The following is a 16,027-nucleotide window of genomic DNA, read 5'->3' as shown; positions in this document are numbered from 1 at the left end:
TTAATTTGCAAGTTTATTGTCAGTCTCCTTGATCCAAACTTTATATTTAAAGTAATATTTATCTGCTTGTCTAAAACTGTATTGCTAGCACACAAAACAATGGCTAGTGCTTACAAATAGATTAATTAATTCCTTTCTAGTATTTATTGTATTACCCCATTTTTATGTTATGAATAAATACCTGAGATTAGGTAATTTATATAGAAATAGAGGTTTAATGGCCTCACAGTTCCACATGGCTGCAGAGGCCTCACAATCATGGCAGAAGCTGAAAAAGGAACAAAGGCACAGCTTACATGGTGGCAGGCAAGAAGGCATGTGCAGGGGAACTGGCCTTTATAAAACCATCAGATCTTGTGAGACTTATTCATTATCACAAGAACAAAGTGGAAAAAACCCATACCCATGATTCAATTACCTCCCACTGGGTCTCTCCCTGGACATGGGATTATGGACGATACAATTCAAGATGAGATTTGGGTGGGGACACAGCCAAACCATACAATTCCACCCCGGCCCCTCCCAAATCTCATGTCCTCACATTTCAAAATATAATCATACCCTTTCAACAGTCCCCCAAGGTCTTATCTCGTTCCAGCATTAACTCAAAAGTCCGAGTCCAAAGTCTCATCTAAAACAAGGAAAATTTCTTCCACCTATGAACCTGTACAATCAAAAGCAAGTTAGTTACCACCTAGATACAATGGGGGTACAGGCATTGGGTAAATATGCCCATTCCAAATGGGGGAAATTGGCCAAAACAAAGGAGTCACAGGCCTCATGCACGTCCGAAATCCCATAGGGCAGTCATGAAACTTCAAAGTTCCAAAATTATCTCATTTGACTCCATGTCTCACATCCAGATCATGCTGACGCAACAGGTGGGCTCTCACAGCCTTGGGCAGCTCTGTCCCCTGTGGCTTTGCAGGGGACAGCCCCACCCGTCTGCTTTCATGGGCTGGCATTGAATGCAAGCTGTCAGTGGATCTACCATTCTGGGGTCTGTAGGATGGCGGCCCTCGTCTCACAACTCCACTAGGTAGTGCCCCAGTGGGGACTCTGTGCAGGGACTCCAGCCACATATTTCCCTTTCACACTGCCCTAGCAGAGGTTCTCCACAAGGGCTCTGTCCCTGAAGCAAACTGTTGTCTGGACATTCAGACATTTCCATACATCTTCTGAAATCTAGACAGAGGTTCTCAAACCTCAATTCTTGTTTTCTGCACACCTGCAAGACCAATACCACATGAAAGCTGCAAAGGCTTGGGGCTTGCACCCTCTGAAGCCACATCCTGAGCTGTACCTTGGCCCCTTTTAGCCATGGTTAGAGTTGCTGGGATGCACGGTGGTAAGTAGGGGGGCCCTGGACCCAGCTCAGGAAACCATTTTTTCCCTCCTAGGCCTCCAGGACTGTGATGGGAGGGGCTGCTGGGAATGTCTCTGACATGTCCTGGATACATTTTCCCCTTTGTCTTGGTCATTGGCATTTGGCTCTTTGTTACTTATGCAAATTTCTGTGGCAGGCTTGAATTCCTTCCCAAAAAATGGGATACAGGCTGCAAATTTTTCAAACTTTTATGCTCTGCTTCCTCTTGAACATTTTGTCACTTAGAATTTTCTTCTGCCAGATACCCTAAATTATCTCTCTCAAGTTCAAAGTTCCTAGATCTCTAGAGCAGGAGCAAAATGCTGCCAGTCTCTTTGCATAGCAAGAGTGACCTTTACTCCAGTTCCCAACAAGTTCCTCATCTTCATCTGAGACCACCTCAGTCTGGACTTCATTGTCCACATCACTACTAGCATTTTGGTGAAAGCCATTCAGCACATCTCTAGAAGTTCCAAACTTTCCCACATTTTTCTATCTTCTTCTAAGCTCTTCAAACTCTTTCTTCTAAGCTCTTCAAACTCTTCCAACTTCTGCCTGTTACTCAGTTCCAAAATTGTGTCCACATTTTCAGGTATCTTTACAACAGCACTCCACTCTATCAATACCAATTTACTGTATCAGTCCATTTTCATACTGCTATGAAGAAATACCCAAGACTGGGTAATTTATAAAGAAAAAGAGGTTTAATGGACTCACATTTCCACATGCCTAGAGAGGCCACAAAATCATGGTGGAAAGTGAAGGAGAAGAAAAGGCATGTTTTACATGGCAGCAGGCAAGAGAGCGTGTGCAGGGAAATTGTCTTTATAAAACCATCAGATCTCATGAGACTTATTTACTATTATGAGAACAACATGGGAAAAAACCCACTCCCATGATTCGATTAACTCCCAGCAGGTACCTTCCATGACACATGGGGATTATGAGAGCTACAATTCAAGATGAGATTTGGGTGGGGACATAGACAAACCATATCATTTATCAAGGCATGTTTAATTTCCAAAGAATTGCAGATGCTACTCTTTAATTTTGTTATTTTTAATAATAAAATTATTGATATTTATTTTTATCTTAAAATAATTTTGCCATTAATTTCATCAATGTTAAATTTAATTATTAAACATAGTTATAGCATGTATTTTAATATTTAAAGGGAACTCATTTGGATTGTTCATTCAACATATATTTATTGAGGACTTATGCGTATTGGGATACAGCATTGAAAAAAACAGATGTTTCTGTGTGTTTTTACTTTAATATGGTAGTTGTTTAATGTGTTATTACCCAAAATACAAAAATAGAAGTTCTTACATCCTCTCACTAACTACAGGATGCCCTTTAAGCTTCTAAATTATAATTTAGAAGGCTAGCTGATACAGGTTGATTTATATATAGTATAATATCTAAATCTAAATATAGTAGTCAAGCAGGCTGAGAGGAGAGGGAAGAGTCTTGAAGCTAGTGGGTCACCCAAAAAAGGAACTTTTACCTTTACCTATTCATTTTCTATGTGTGTTGAAATCTCTGAAGTTAGGGCCACCTTTACCCTTTCTCTAGTCCAGTGTCATAATATGGCTATGTTCAGCCTTCTTCCTGGTATTTCTGGTCACTGAACTAGACAAGGGAGGAAATGCTCAAGTGAGAGAATAGGTCTCTGGATTCCTAACATCATAAAAAGCGACATCATAAAACCGCCCCTTACCCCTACTATTTGAATCTTACCCACAGCCTGCCTCTTTTGGCAGCCCTTGCTATGAGGTAGTAAAAGCACCCCTACACAGCTCTTTCACAGCCCATCCTAACATAGCCCTCAAATTAGAGGATTGTGTTATGCTCCTTAAAACTTCTATTACTTTCTAAACGTCTTCATCAAGAAAAGAGAAAAAGAATCATGGCTTAACATGTTACTTCAATCTAGCGTACCTAACATTCTATCAGAATTTCCCACCAAGTCAGAGTTCCATGGTGGAATCACCCCTTACTGAGGTGTACTTTTCCCTAAATGTGTTAAATGAATTTAATTCTGTTTCTATTACAGACTTTTGGAGGCCTTTACACTATCATCTAGAGCTCAACTCTCCTATCTTTAATCAAAAATAGATCAGTGTTAAGTTTTAAAAATATTATTCTCAGCTGTAAGTCGCTAATACTCATTGAATGTAGACATTCCTTTTACCATGGAGAGAAATGACAACCATGCTTCCTAATGATAGATGTACATATTTATTGCCTAGCGTTTTACCTTACCTGAGCGATATTGATTGCATTTTGGATTCGTATATCTTCCTCATAATCCTTTGTTTTCTGCAATGTTTGCCATATTATATTTCTAAGTCCATCCTGTTCTTCATCTCCTTGAAGTTCCCATGAAATTTTCACCAGGTTATACACTAAGCCATAGTAACCAGTCCAGACTACTTGATCACCTGTTTAAAAAGAAAAAGTCTTTGGGAGTTATCATTTTATTCACCTTGCTAAAGTAAGATTGTGTGAAAAAGAAGAAACCAATTTTACCATAATTCATAATAATATTCTAAAGTCTGAAATTCTAAGCTGCAGAAATTTCTGACCCTTCACTGCTTTCTCTCCTTTACATTTAAAAAAGACCACAGATCATTTTAAAATTTCTAACCACATGAAAAGAAAAACTGCATCTAACTGGTATACTTCATAAATTTAAAAGTTAAATTGGTAAACTGTGAACTACATATACAAAACAAATTCTTAGAATTCAAGTAAAGAGAAATCTGTTCAAAGGAATGTGAACACAGACCACCATGGTGAATTTTTATAATAAAGTAGAAAAAACAGAAAAATACTTCCTGTTATTAAAAAAGTCAAACATTATGAAACATGGTATTTGAACCAAGAAGAAAATGCTTAAATCATGTGAAAAGCATACAAAAACTACTGTTATAATTATAAGCTGAAAAATTCATTTTAATAATAGTGAAATAAATCAATTGGAATATAGGAAAAAGTAATGAAAACAGAGATTTAAAAACTCTAAGACACTCCTAGAACTTACACAGCAATTAGCAATTTATATACATTATCAAGTTCCACTTTCAAAATATGTATTTTCCTTAGAGAAAGGAGAAAGACATTTCTATTTACTCTTTATGGTAATTATTTCTTACCTAGATATTGTACATTTCTATGCAGTAATAGGAAAAAGGGATTCCAATTTAGGTAGATGTGGGAGAAATAAATTTGGGGAATAAAATAATACAGTTATCAAAGAGGAGATGAACTAGTCAAAAAGCAACATGAAAATAATGAGTATGTGAAGCAGATAAGAACAAGAAGAGGAAATGGTTCAGAAAGGGAACTGAAAGAGTTTTAAAGCCCTTTAAATTCCATATTGCACTTTTCTCCAAAACCCTGGTGACAGTCCATTGATGATTGTTGCCCTTTTTGAATAAAGATAGAAGCACAACCTGAAAAGTCACAATCCTCAACTTTTCCAAATGAATCTAGTTTTCATAATGCAGGTTAATAATCATCATCATTATGATTATAGCTAGTAGGGGTAACAACTATGTCATCCAATTTTAGTTCTCACTATAATCCTGCTATGTAGATGTTATTATATATACTTAGAATAATAAAAGGGAACATATAAACTTGAACCTGCTTAGAAAGCTCCCTGGCATCAGACAGCTGTTGAATGAATGATAGAGCAGGTAAAGGCTGATCTAATCCTGTCCCATGCAGCACAGTCTCTCCAATTTACACAAGTACTTTTCTTTCCAGTCATGACCTTCCATTCCATTCATAGGAAAGAAAGAGTTTGAAAGAAAGAGGAGGCAGAAGAGAAAGTATGTACATGTTTTACAAGTAGGAGGAGAAAGGCATATATCCAGTTTCCAATCTTAAGGTATCATCTACCTTTTCTATTATTGGAACTTTAGGAGAGAAAGTATAAGCTGGAAGTAGGAAGCTACAGTTAAGCAGCCAATTATTTTTGAAACGTCACTTTCTCCTTATAGGAACTTTACTAATTAAAATTGAGATACCACAATATTTGAATTAACATATAATATAAAACAAGTTTTTTGAATGAATGTCATTAATATTTTTGCACTGAACATTTGGAATATAATAAAAAAGCCCAAATTTAAGGTTTGGGTTTTTTTTTTTTTTTTTTTTAACCATTGCCTTTGTGAATAGTCTTGGCTAAGGTGAGAAAAAGATAGTCTGTGTCTTCAAGTAATTGGCACGTCTGGGAGACTAGAATAATTTGTAAGAGAAATTAGAGAGTAACTGTTATTTGAAAAGATGATGGTCATTGATATAACAATCACAAAAGCAAGAGATCAATGAGGGCTAGAAGAGTAAGCAAAGGACTGGAGAAAGTATGAGTTTACAAGACTTGTCCAATAGGTAAATTTGGGAAAAGTGCAGAGGAAGATATTGGTGGAATATTTCAAATGGAAGGATATCTGAAAAAGGTTAGCTCTGAGAATAAACACTGTAATAGCTTCCTAGTTCTTTCATCTTCCTGTCTTATATTTACTGCTTCACCATTACTAATCCATGTTGTGCAAACTGACCTTTCTAAATCTCATTATGTTACTTCTCTACTCACAACTTAGCAAAGGATTGCCATTTGTCCCTATGTAAATTCCAAATTGCATGGCCAGGTAATTACTGTCTTTCTAATATGACATCATTTTGAACACATCTATCACCACTCCTTTATTCCCACCCCTCTTGCTAATACACTATAAACAGACAAAACTACTTGAAGTTCTAGAATACACATTTCATTTAATCTTCTAGCCCTTGTATAAACTTTTCACTTAGCCAGAAGTTATCCTGTCCAAAAATAACTGCACACTACACCTGGCTTCTATCCATTCTCCTGCATTCTTTCTCCTAGGAATCCTTCTCTGAATCCCCATGGCTAGCTAGGTGCCCCTGTGCCTAATGTATTGCATCATATTGTAATTGCATATCTCACCTATGGATTCTAAACTACTGGAGAAGACAGAATGTCTTTTATTTGCTTAGATATTCTTAGCATTTAGTAAAGTGCCTACAACGAAGTGCCTACAACATAGTAGATCTAATTTACAAAAATCTGTTTATTGATTTAGGGAAGTAGGTAGAGAGAACAACTATGTCCCTTTGCCTGGGGCAGAAGGGTTTCTTGGAACACAAGCTTTCAAGGACAAAACTGGGAAAGTCCACAGCAAATCAAGATATTTAGATCAGGAATATGGCCCCCAGCAGTGAGGTAGTTAGACAGAGAGAGAAGGGAAGAGATGATAGTAAAGATCTCAAATGAAGCTGAAGTGGAGAGTTTATGCTAAAAATAAATAAGAGGCCAGCCACGGTGGCTCACATTTGTAATCCCAGCACTTTCAGAGGCTGAGGCAGGAGGATTGCTTGAGGTAGGCCAGGAGATCAAGATTAGCCTGGGCAAAATATCGAGACCCTATCTCTACAGTTTTTTTTTTTTTTTTTTTTTTTTTTTTAATTAGCTGGGCATGGTGGTGCACATCTGTAGTACCAGGTACTCAGGAGGCTGTGTTGGGAAGATCACTTCAGCCACAGAGTTTGAGGCTACAGTGATCTATGGTTAAAAAAAAAAAAATAGATAAGGTACCAAAGTTATGTAAAGATAAATGGGATCAGATTAAATGGTAGATGTTTGAAGAAGGGAGTAACATTATGTCTGCTCAATGCAATGTCATGTTTATTCAAGCAATAAACTGGGAAACCAATATAGTTTTATGAGGTAATCTAGGTCTTTACTGCAATGGGCAGCAGGAGATTGGCAAGGAAGGGACACAAACTTAAGACACTGTGGAGAAGATCTAATTGGACTTCTTAGCTATGGGGAAAGAGGCAGAAATAAAGGGGAAAGGAGAAGTATATTTTTAAGCTCAGGAGACTGAAACAATAATAAAACCACTGGAAGAAATGAGAAGAGTGTGTATAAGAGTCACTTTTAAGAAAAAGAAGATAAATATTTGGAAAATGTGGCATGGGAAGGGGGAATCTAATGTTCAATGTCCTGTAGTTTGTTGTAAAAATATGGCTAGAATGCAAGTAAAATAGCAAGAGTGAGATTGTTGATTTGTGGGTCATTAGCTTGAAGTCAATACAAGTAAGGAAACACATTAATTTTTAAGTTAATAATTCTGGATTGTGAGCCTCAGAGAAAAAATAAGTTTTTGAACAATATTAAAAATAAAACATACAGTGAATTTTAACTAATTTCTACATTTACTTACAGACTCTCAACATTAACACAAATGATTGACAAAAATACATACAAACCACCTTCCTCTGTATATTTTAAATTATCACTTTTTGAAGGTCAATATTTTATAAAACTACAATAGTTGAATTATCAAAAAGAATATAGTTTGGTTTTAGAATCCACAAGATCAACGAGAAACCACAAGATATATTCTGATAGTTATGTTTTAGAAAGTCGTAATTCCTTTTAAATTCCATTCATATTTTTAAAAGTGAGCTGTTCACCTGTTGATTTAAACTCAACTGAAGTGATGCTGATGAATAATATTCGCAGAGAGAATTTATTACATCCAATTGACTGACAGTTAATGATGAAAAAAACCTTATAAAGACAGATGGTATGTATTATGACTGTCATTAAAAGTAGACCACATTCTAATTTGCACATTTAGACATTTGCTGAGGAGCATGCCTGCTATGAAATGTTTCAACAAGGGACCAAGCTGTAGCATAAGGCACTCTTCTATTTTGCTTTGAGTGACCCTGTGGCAGCTATCAAAGATGTCACTTTAAATATACTGAGAGAAAATATGTCTGTCTCCGCAGCTAAGCAGACAGTATCCTAGGATATAAAAAAGCCAAACCAAAATGAGTTCTTAATAAATTCAAAAATTTTATTAAGAAACCACCACTGCACTTGAAAACCAGTATTATGCACTTTTCTTTGTAGTAGTAATATCTTATTCTAGTGTTTGAACCCTTTGGTAGCCTTTAATTGCCACTGAAGATACTTAGATTTCATATATTTAGTGAAAGCGAAATATGAATATTTATACTTACATGAATGAGTGTAAATGAGTATAGCCTTTGCAATTCTGTCAAATATAATACGATACTACAAAATCAAATGTGCCACTTAAACGTAACTCAAATGTAGAATGTGGTTCAAAACACTGATTATGCAATGCCATGCAGAGTTGAAGGAACTAGATCAACACTAAGAAACTAACAGTTGGACAAGAACCAGTCAGCCAGCCATGCATTTAACTAATATTTACTGAGTGAATGAATGCTAGACGCCAGCCACTGTTCTCTGTACTAAAGAAAAAGACAAACTGCTTCTCTGGGAATACTTAATTCCAATGGACAGAGACAGATATAAAGAAAGTAAATATAACAGTATCAGTTTATTATGAATATTATGAGAATAGAAGATGGTGATAGGACCAACAATGACTAGAAGAAGAAAACTACTGTAGACAGAATGAGAGCAAAACTTCTATGAGGAGGTGATGGTCAAGCTAAGATCTAGCTGATGAAAAAGAGTTAATCATTGAAGGAACAAGGGAAAAGCATTTCCAAGAGTGGAGGATGAAAAATGCAAAGGCTGGCCGGGCGCGGTGGCTCAAGCCTGTAATCCCAGCACTTTGGGAGGCCGAGACGGGCAGATCACAAGATCAGGAGATCGAGACCATCCCGGCTAACCTGGTGAAACCCCGTCTCTACTAAAAAAATACAAAAAACTAGCCGGGCGAGGTGGTGGGCGCCTGTAGTCCCAGCTACTCGGGAGGCTGAGGCAGGAGAATGGCATAAACCTGGGAGGCGGAGCTTGCAGTGAGCTGAGATCCGGCCACTGCACTCCAGCCTGGGCAACAGAGCGAGACTCCATCTCAAAAAAAACAAAAAAAAAAAAAAAAAAAAAAAAAAAGAAAAATGCAAAGGCTTTGAACCTAGAATAGCTTGATAGTTTAGAGAAACAGGAGAAAAGACAGAGTGAATGTATTACAGGATAACTGAGGGTCATGGGACAAGACTATATCGGGTAGGTATGACCTTTACTTGGGTACACTCTGAATGATCACAGCCAATTTGTGGGCCATGGAAAACAGTTTAGATTTTATTCTCAGTATAAAGAAGAACTATCATGGCATTTTTTTTTTTTTACTAATTCAAAATCATAAGATGCTTATTAAATATTAGTCAACAACTCATTCCTCTCTCAACAGAATACTAGTAAAAGGTACATTTTCCTCGTCTACAATTTTATTACCTATAAGCTTCATGTTCTACATTGGCTCTCTAGACTTGTTCATCCTGTATGTCTGCTACTTTGTATTATAGCTTTTTAAACGAAAAAGGGAACTGTCACATTTTACCTTTTCGCTTCTTGGTAGAAAGTGGACTATACAGAATATAAGAGGGAACCAGGAAGACATTTAACTTTTTGAAGTAATCTAGAAGCAAAGTGTTGATAGTTTGGACTTGGGAAAGGTGCACTAAAGAATTAACCATGCTCAAAGAGAGGGGTGGCTTTTGTCCTTGGCTCTGGGTGGTAATCTCATAGGCCTTGGAATGTCCTAATAAAAATGACATTATTTACCTGGGGTTTTGGGGTATGTTAAATAGTCTCTGCTATAAAATTTGATTCATGGCGGGGTGTGACTTGGGCCACATTGTATCAGCTTGAACATTGGTGGGGCCGGATACTAGAGAAAGCCATGCTGCAGGCAGCTAACTAAGTGTGTATGACCAACCCCAAATAAAAATTGTAAATTGCAAAGCTTAGGTGAACTTCCATAGTCGACCATACTCTATGTATATTGTCACACATCATTGCTAGAAGTAAATGTTCTTCACATAACTTCTCTGGGAGAGGATAATGGGAAGCTCTGTGCTTGAGTCTCTCCTGGACTCTGCTCTGTGCACCTTTTCCTTTGGCTGATTTTAATGTATATCCTTTCACAGTAATAAACCATAAACATGAGTAAAATGTCCTTGCTGAAGTTTGTGAGTCCTTCTAGCAAATTGTCAAACATGAGGGATGTCTTAGAGATCTCCAGACTTGCCGTTGGTGTTAGAAGGGTGGGTGGTTCTGGAGACCCCAAACTTGCAGTTAGTGTCAAAAGAGAGGGTAGTCATGAGGACTCTTGAACTTCAGAGGAGATAACAATAGAGATAGGGGTGGAAAAATTCGGAATATACTTTTGGATAGTAGGATACAAAGAATTCTAGGACACTATTTTCAGAATATTGTTATATTATAGTAATACTAATAGTGATAATGATAATATATGTATCACTATATATGTATATAATATATAAGTGAAATTGTTATTTTGCATATATCATATTTGATCATTACATATATTAAACAAATATTCAACAGAATAAACTGAAGAGAACTGAGGTATTATATGCCCATATTTTGTTGTAGGTAATATGGAAAACCAAACTTTAAAAGTCAGCTGATTCTTTTATTAGAATGTGGTAATTGATTGAAGCACAATAGCAAATAGGATGCCAAAAGGTAGATGAATAATGAAGACACTGAGTAGAACTTGCTTAACTTGAAATTTTGTGATCTTTTCTAACTGTCAATTACGAAAATGTATTAATTAAAAATAATTACTGTGGCCAAGACAGCTGACTAGAAGCAGCTAAGGTATGTGGCTCTTGTGGAGAGAAATGGAAGGGGCGAGTAAATACAGCACCTTCAAGTGAAACATTCAGGTACTACAGTTGAGACTAATCAAAGAAACAACTCAACCCATGGAGAATGGAGAAAAGCAAGGCAGAATGATGTCCAACCCCAGAGCAACATGGAGTCAGGCAAACCTCCCCCACTCAGAGAAGCAGTGAGTGATATGTGTGACCCCGGGAAACCATGCTTCTCCCACAGATCTTTGCAACCCTCAGGTCAGGAGATACATCATGAACCCACTCCACCAGGGCCTGCAGTCTGACACAGGGTTATGTAGAGTTTCAGCAGAGCAGCTGCTCAGGCATACAAGGGGAGCCAGGATCTTAGATACTCTTGCTTTCTAGGCTTCCTGGCAAAAGTAGCCGTAACTCCAGCAAAGCAGGAGGTTAGGTCCCTGTACATACTCCTAGGAAAGAGGCTGAATCCAGGGTGCCGAGCAGTGATGGTCTGCAGACTTCACTTTCACAGCACCTTGCAGGCCATCTAAATAGGAAGAGAGGAAGTCAAACTATCTCTGTTTGCAGATGGCATGATCCTACTTTTAGAAAACCCCATAGTCTCAGTCCAAAAGCTTCTTAAGCTGATTAACAACTTCAGCAAAGTCTCAGCATACAAAATCAATGTGCAAAAATTGTTAGCATTCCTATACACCAAAAACGGTCAAGCCTAAGGCTAAATTTGGAATAAACTCCCATTCGCAAGTATCACAAAAAGAATGAAATACCAAGGAATACAGCTAACTATGGCAGTGAAAGATCTCTACAAGGAGATCTACAAACCACTGCTCAAAGAAATCAAAGATAATACAAACAAATGGAAAAACATTCCATGCTTATGGATAAGAAGAATCAATATTATTAAAATGGCCATACTGCCTAAAGCAATTTATAGATTCAGTGCTATTCCTATTAAACTATCACTGACATTCTTCACAGAACCACAAAATACTAAAAATCTATATGGAACAACAACAACAAAAGCCTGACTAGCCAAGGCAATTCTAAGCAAAAAGAACAAAGCTGGAGGCATTATGCTACCCAACTTCAAACTACACTACAGGGCTACATTAGCCAAAACAGCATGATACTGATACAAAAACAGATACATAGACCAACGGAACAGAATAGAGAACACAGAAATAAGACCACACACCTACAGTTATCTTCAGTAAACCTAACAAAAACAAGCACTGGGGAAAGGATTTCCTATTCAATAAATGGTGCTGAGATAACTTGCTAGCCATATGCAGGAGAATGAAACTGGACCCCTTCCTTACACTATATACAAAAATTCACTCAATATCAATTTTAAACTTAACTGTAAGACCCAAAACTATGAAAATCGTGGGGACAACCTGGGCAATACCATCCAGGACACACACAAGCAAATAAGTCATGACGATGATGCCAAAAGCACTGTACCAAAGCAAAAATTGACAAATGGAATATAACTAAACTAAAGGGCTACTGCAAAGCAAAAAAAACTATGAACAGAGTAAACCACCTAGGGAGTCGGAGAAAATTTTTGCACATTACATACCTGACAAATGTCTAACATGCAGCATCTATAAGAAAATTAAACAAAATTTACAAGAAAAAAAAAATCCCATAAAAAGTGGGCAAAAGATATGAACAGACACTTCTCAAAAGAAGATATACATGTGGCTAATAATCATATTTTTAAAAAGTTCAACGTTACTGATCATTACAGAAATGCAAATCAAAACCACAATGAGATACCATCTCACACCAGTCAGAATGGCAATTGTAAAAAGTAAAAAAATAGCAGGTGCTGGTGAAGTTGTGGAGGAAAAGAAATGCTTATACACTGTTGGTGGAAGAGTAAATTAGTTCAGCTATTGTGCAAGACAGTGTGGCAATTCCTGAAAGACCTAAGGACAGAAATACCATTCTACCCAGCAATCTCATTACTGGGCATATACCCAAAGGACTATAAATCATTTCATTATGAAGACACATGCATGTGTATATTCACCGCAGCACTATTCACAATAGCAAAGACATAGAATCAAACTAAATGCTTATGAATAGTAGACTGGATAAAGAAAATGTGGTACACACACGCCATGGAATACTATACAGCCATAAAAAATAATGAGATCACGTCTTTTGCAGGGACATGGGTGGAGCTTAACTTAAGGCCATTATCCTTAGAAACTAATACAAGAACAGAAAACCAAATACTGCATGTTCTTACTTATAAGTGGAAGCTAAATGATAACACATGGAGACACAGAGAGGAACAACATACACTGGGGCCTTTTGGGAGGGTTGAGGGTGGAGGGTGGAGGGTGGAAGGAGGGAGAGGATCAGGAAGCATAACTAATGGGTACTAAGCTTAGTGATAGTGACCTGGGTGATAAAATAATCTGTACAACAAATCCCCATGACACAAGTTGACCTACGTAACAAACCTGCACTTGTATCTCTGAACTTAAAATAGAAGCTAACAAATTAAAATTAAAAATTAAAAAAAAGAAATTACAAAAACATATAAAAATAATTAACGTCTGGAATTCTAACTGGAAACCAAGGATAAAAGTAGTTATCTTTTCAATATTAATTGTGATTCTAATAAATAAACTAGAGGAATATCAGACTTCTGACTTTTGGATTTATTTTAAATTTCACTAAGTTAAATTTATACCACCAAGAGATATAGAATAATAATTATAAGTAGATAATTCTCACAGATTTCTGTATTCCAGGGTCAACAAAGAAATAAAGAAGAAAATAATAAAAATGTTCTTGGAAATTGTAAAAAATAATATTTTACCTTTGTAAGTACATTATATTACATGTAAAAACTTTTTAAAACCCATAATCTTGAAGAAACTAAGATTCCAAGAGATAAAACAAGTTGCCTTAAGTAATCTAAAACTGAGCTGTGACTCATTCAAAATTGCTGACATCCAAAATTGGTGACACCAATTCTAGTTCAGTGAAAATTTATTCACCTATTACTGCCTTTCTTGAAACCGTATTGGTGTTATTTCTCCTCCTGTTCTTACCTAAATATCTCCTACTTCATCCCATTTGAGGACTTTTATTAACTCTTCTACTCAGTAACTGATTAGAAGGGATCTCTTTAAAAAGTGAAAAAATTCTCGTGACATAGGCAAGATGGTATAATAGGAAAAACTGGACTCTCTTTTCTATCACAGAAACATCAATTCAATAGGAATAAGTGGATCAATTCCCATTATGAAAAATTCAGAAACTAGCAGAAGGGCTTAGATTTAGTGTGTAAATCTAGCCACACTAAAACCAGTAGTAAAAGCAGAAACACCCTTGTGCCATAACCTCTACCATTTGCACAGTGCTATACAATTTAGAAAACATAATTGGCTGGAAACTTCCCAAATCTAGGAAGAAAAATGTACATTCAGATCCAGGAGGCCCAAAAGATCTTAAATAAAATTAACCCAAAGAAATTCACACTGAGACACATTATATTCAAGATATAAAAAATATAGGAGATAATTTTGAAAGCAGTAAGAGAAAAACAACTTGTTATGTACAAGGGGATGATTGTAAGACTACCCAAAGATTTTTTTAGCAGGAATTTTGCCCTGCCAGAAGGAAGTGAGATGATATGTTCAAAGGGATGAAAGAAAAAAAAAAATCTGCTGGGAAGATACTATACCAGGAAAACTGCAGTTTTTTGTTTGTTTGTTTGTTTTTTGTTTTGTTTTGCTTTAAAGAGAGAAACAAATACTTTCTCAGACCAACAAAAGTTGAGGGAACACATTACGACTAGAATTGTCTTACAACAAATCCTAAAGGGAGTTCTTCAACTTGGAAAAAAAGGATGCTAAACCACAATATGATAGCATAAGAAATATAAAACTCATTGGTAAAGGTAAATATATAGACAAATACTTAATACTATATATTAGTGTAACAATGGTAAGTAAATCAATTTAAAGATCTGTTAATGTATAATAATATAAATAGATGTTAATTGTGACATCATAAGCATAAAATGTTTATTAGAGCTTTGAGAAGTGTAGAACTTTGTATAAGATTGATGTTGTTTTCAACATAAAATAGATTGTCATATTTTAGATAAGACCCCTATTAATCTCAAAGAAAACACCTATAGACGTTACACAAAAGAAAAAGAGAAAGGAATCAAGACATGCCAATAACAAACACAAACACATACACACACACACACACACGAAAGAAGGCAGAGCAGGAAAAGAGAGACAAAAATAAAACAAGTAACAAAATGGCAATAATAAATCCTTACATATCAATAATTACTTTAAATGTAGATTAATTAAACTTCCCAATCAAAAGACATAAAGTGGCTAAGTGAATAAAAAAATAGGACCCAAACGTAAGGTATCTATAAGGGGGTCACTTTATATTTAAGGATACATATAGGCTGAAAGTAAGGCATGGAAAAGACACTCCATGCAAATGATAATGAAAAGAAGCAGGGGTGGCTATACTTATACAGAAAAAAAAATAGGTTTAAGTCAAAAAACTGTCACAATAGACTAAAAAATACTATGTAATATAAAATGATCAATCCACTAGAAAGATATAACAATTATAAATGTATCTGCAACCAAGATCACAGCACCTAAATACAGTCATTTGCCATGTAACAGTGTTTCAGTCAACAACAGACTGCATATATGACAGTTGTCTCATAAGATTATAGTAAATAGAGCTGAAAAAAATTATATTAGCTGGTGACATTTAGCTGTTGTAACACTATAGTGCAATGTGTTACCTTTTCTATGTTTAGATGCACAGTTAGCATTGTGTTGCAATTGCCTGTAGTATTCAGTACATTAACATGCTGTACATGTTTGTAGCCTAGGAGCAATAGGCTATACCACGTACCCTAGGTGTTTAGTAGGCTATACCACATAGTTGTGTGTGAGTATACTCTATTATGCTTGCATAATG

At 36.2% G+C, this 16,027-nt stretch overlaps 1 protein-coding gene across 1 annotated transcript in view; it reads right to left on the bottom strand.

Moving 5' to 3' along the window:
- TMEM232 (transmembrane protein 232) overlaps positions 1 to 16,027 on the bottom strand; it is a 247,190-nt gene that overhangs the window by 148,319 nt on the left and 82,844 nt on the right. Inside the window, exon 10 of the mRNA XM_030927320.1 lies at positions 3,635 to 3,813. Coding sequence (XP_030783180.1) covers positions 3,635 to 3,813 — 179 coding nt within the window. The remainder of the gene's footprint in view (positions 1 to 3,634; positions 3,814 to 16,027) is intronic.

The sequence above is a fragment of the Rhinopithecus roxellana genome, chromosome 3, assembly GCF_007565055.1.
Source record: "Rhinopithecus roxellana isolate Shanxi Qingling chromosome 3, ASM756505v1, whole genome shotgun sequence".
In the NCBI taxonomy this organism is placed as follows: domain Eukaryota; kingdom Metazoa; phylum Chordata; class Mammalia; order Primates; family Cercopithecidae; genus Rhinopithecus; species Rhinopithecus roxellana.
The sequence above is the reverse complement of the archived record's forward strand: the minus strand, read 5'-3'. Positions and strand labels throughout refer to the sequence as shown.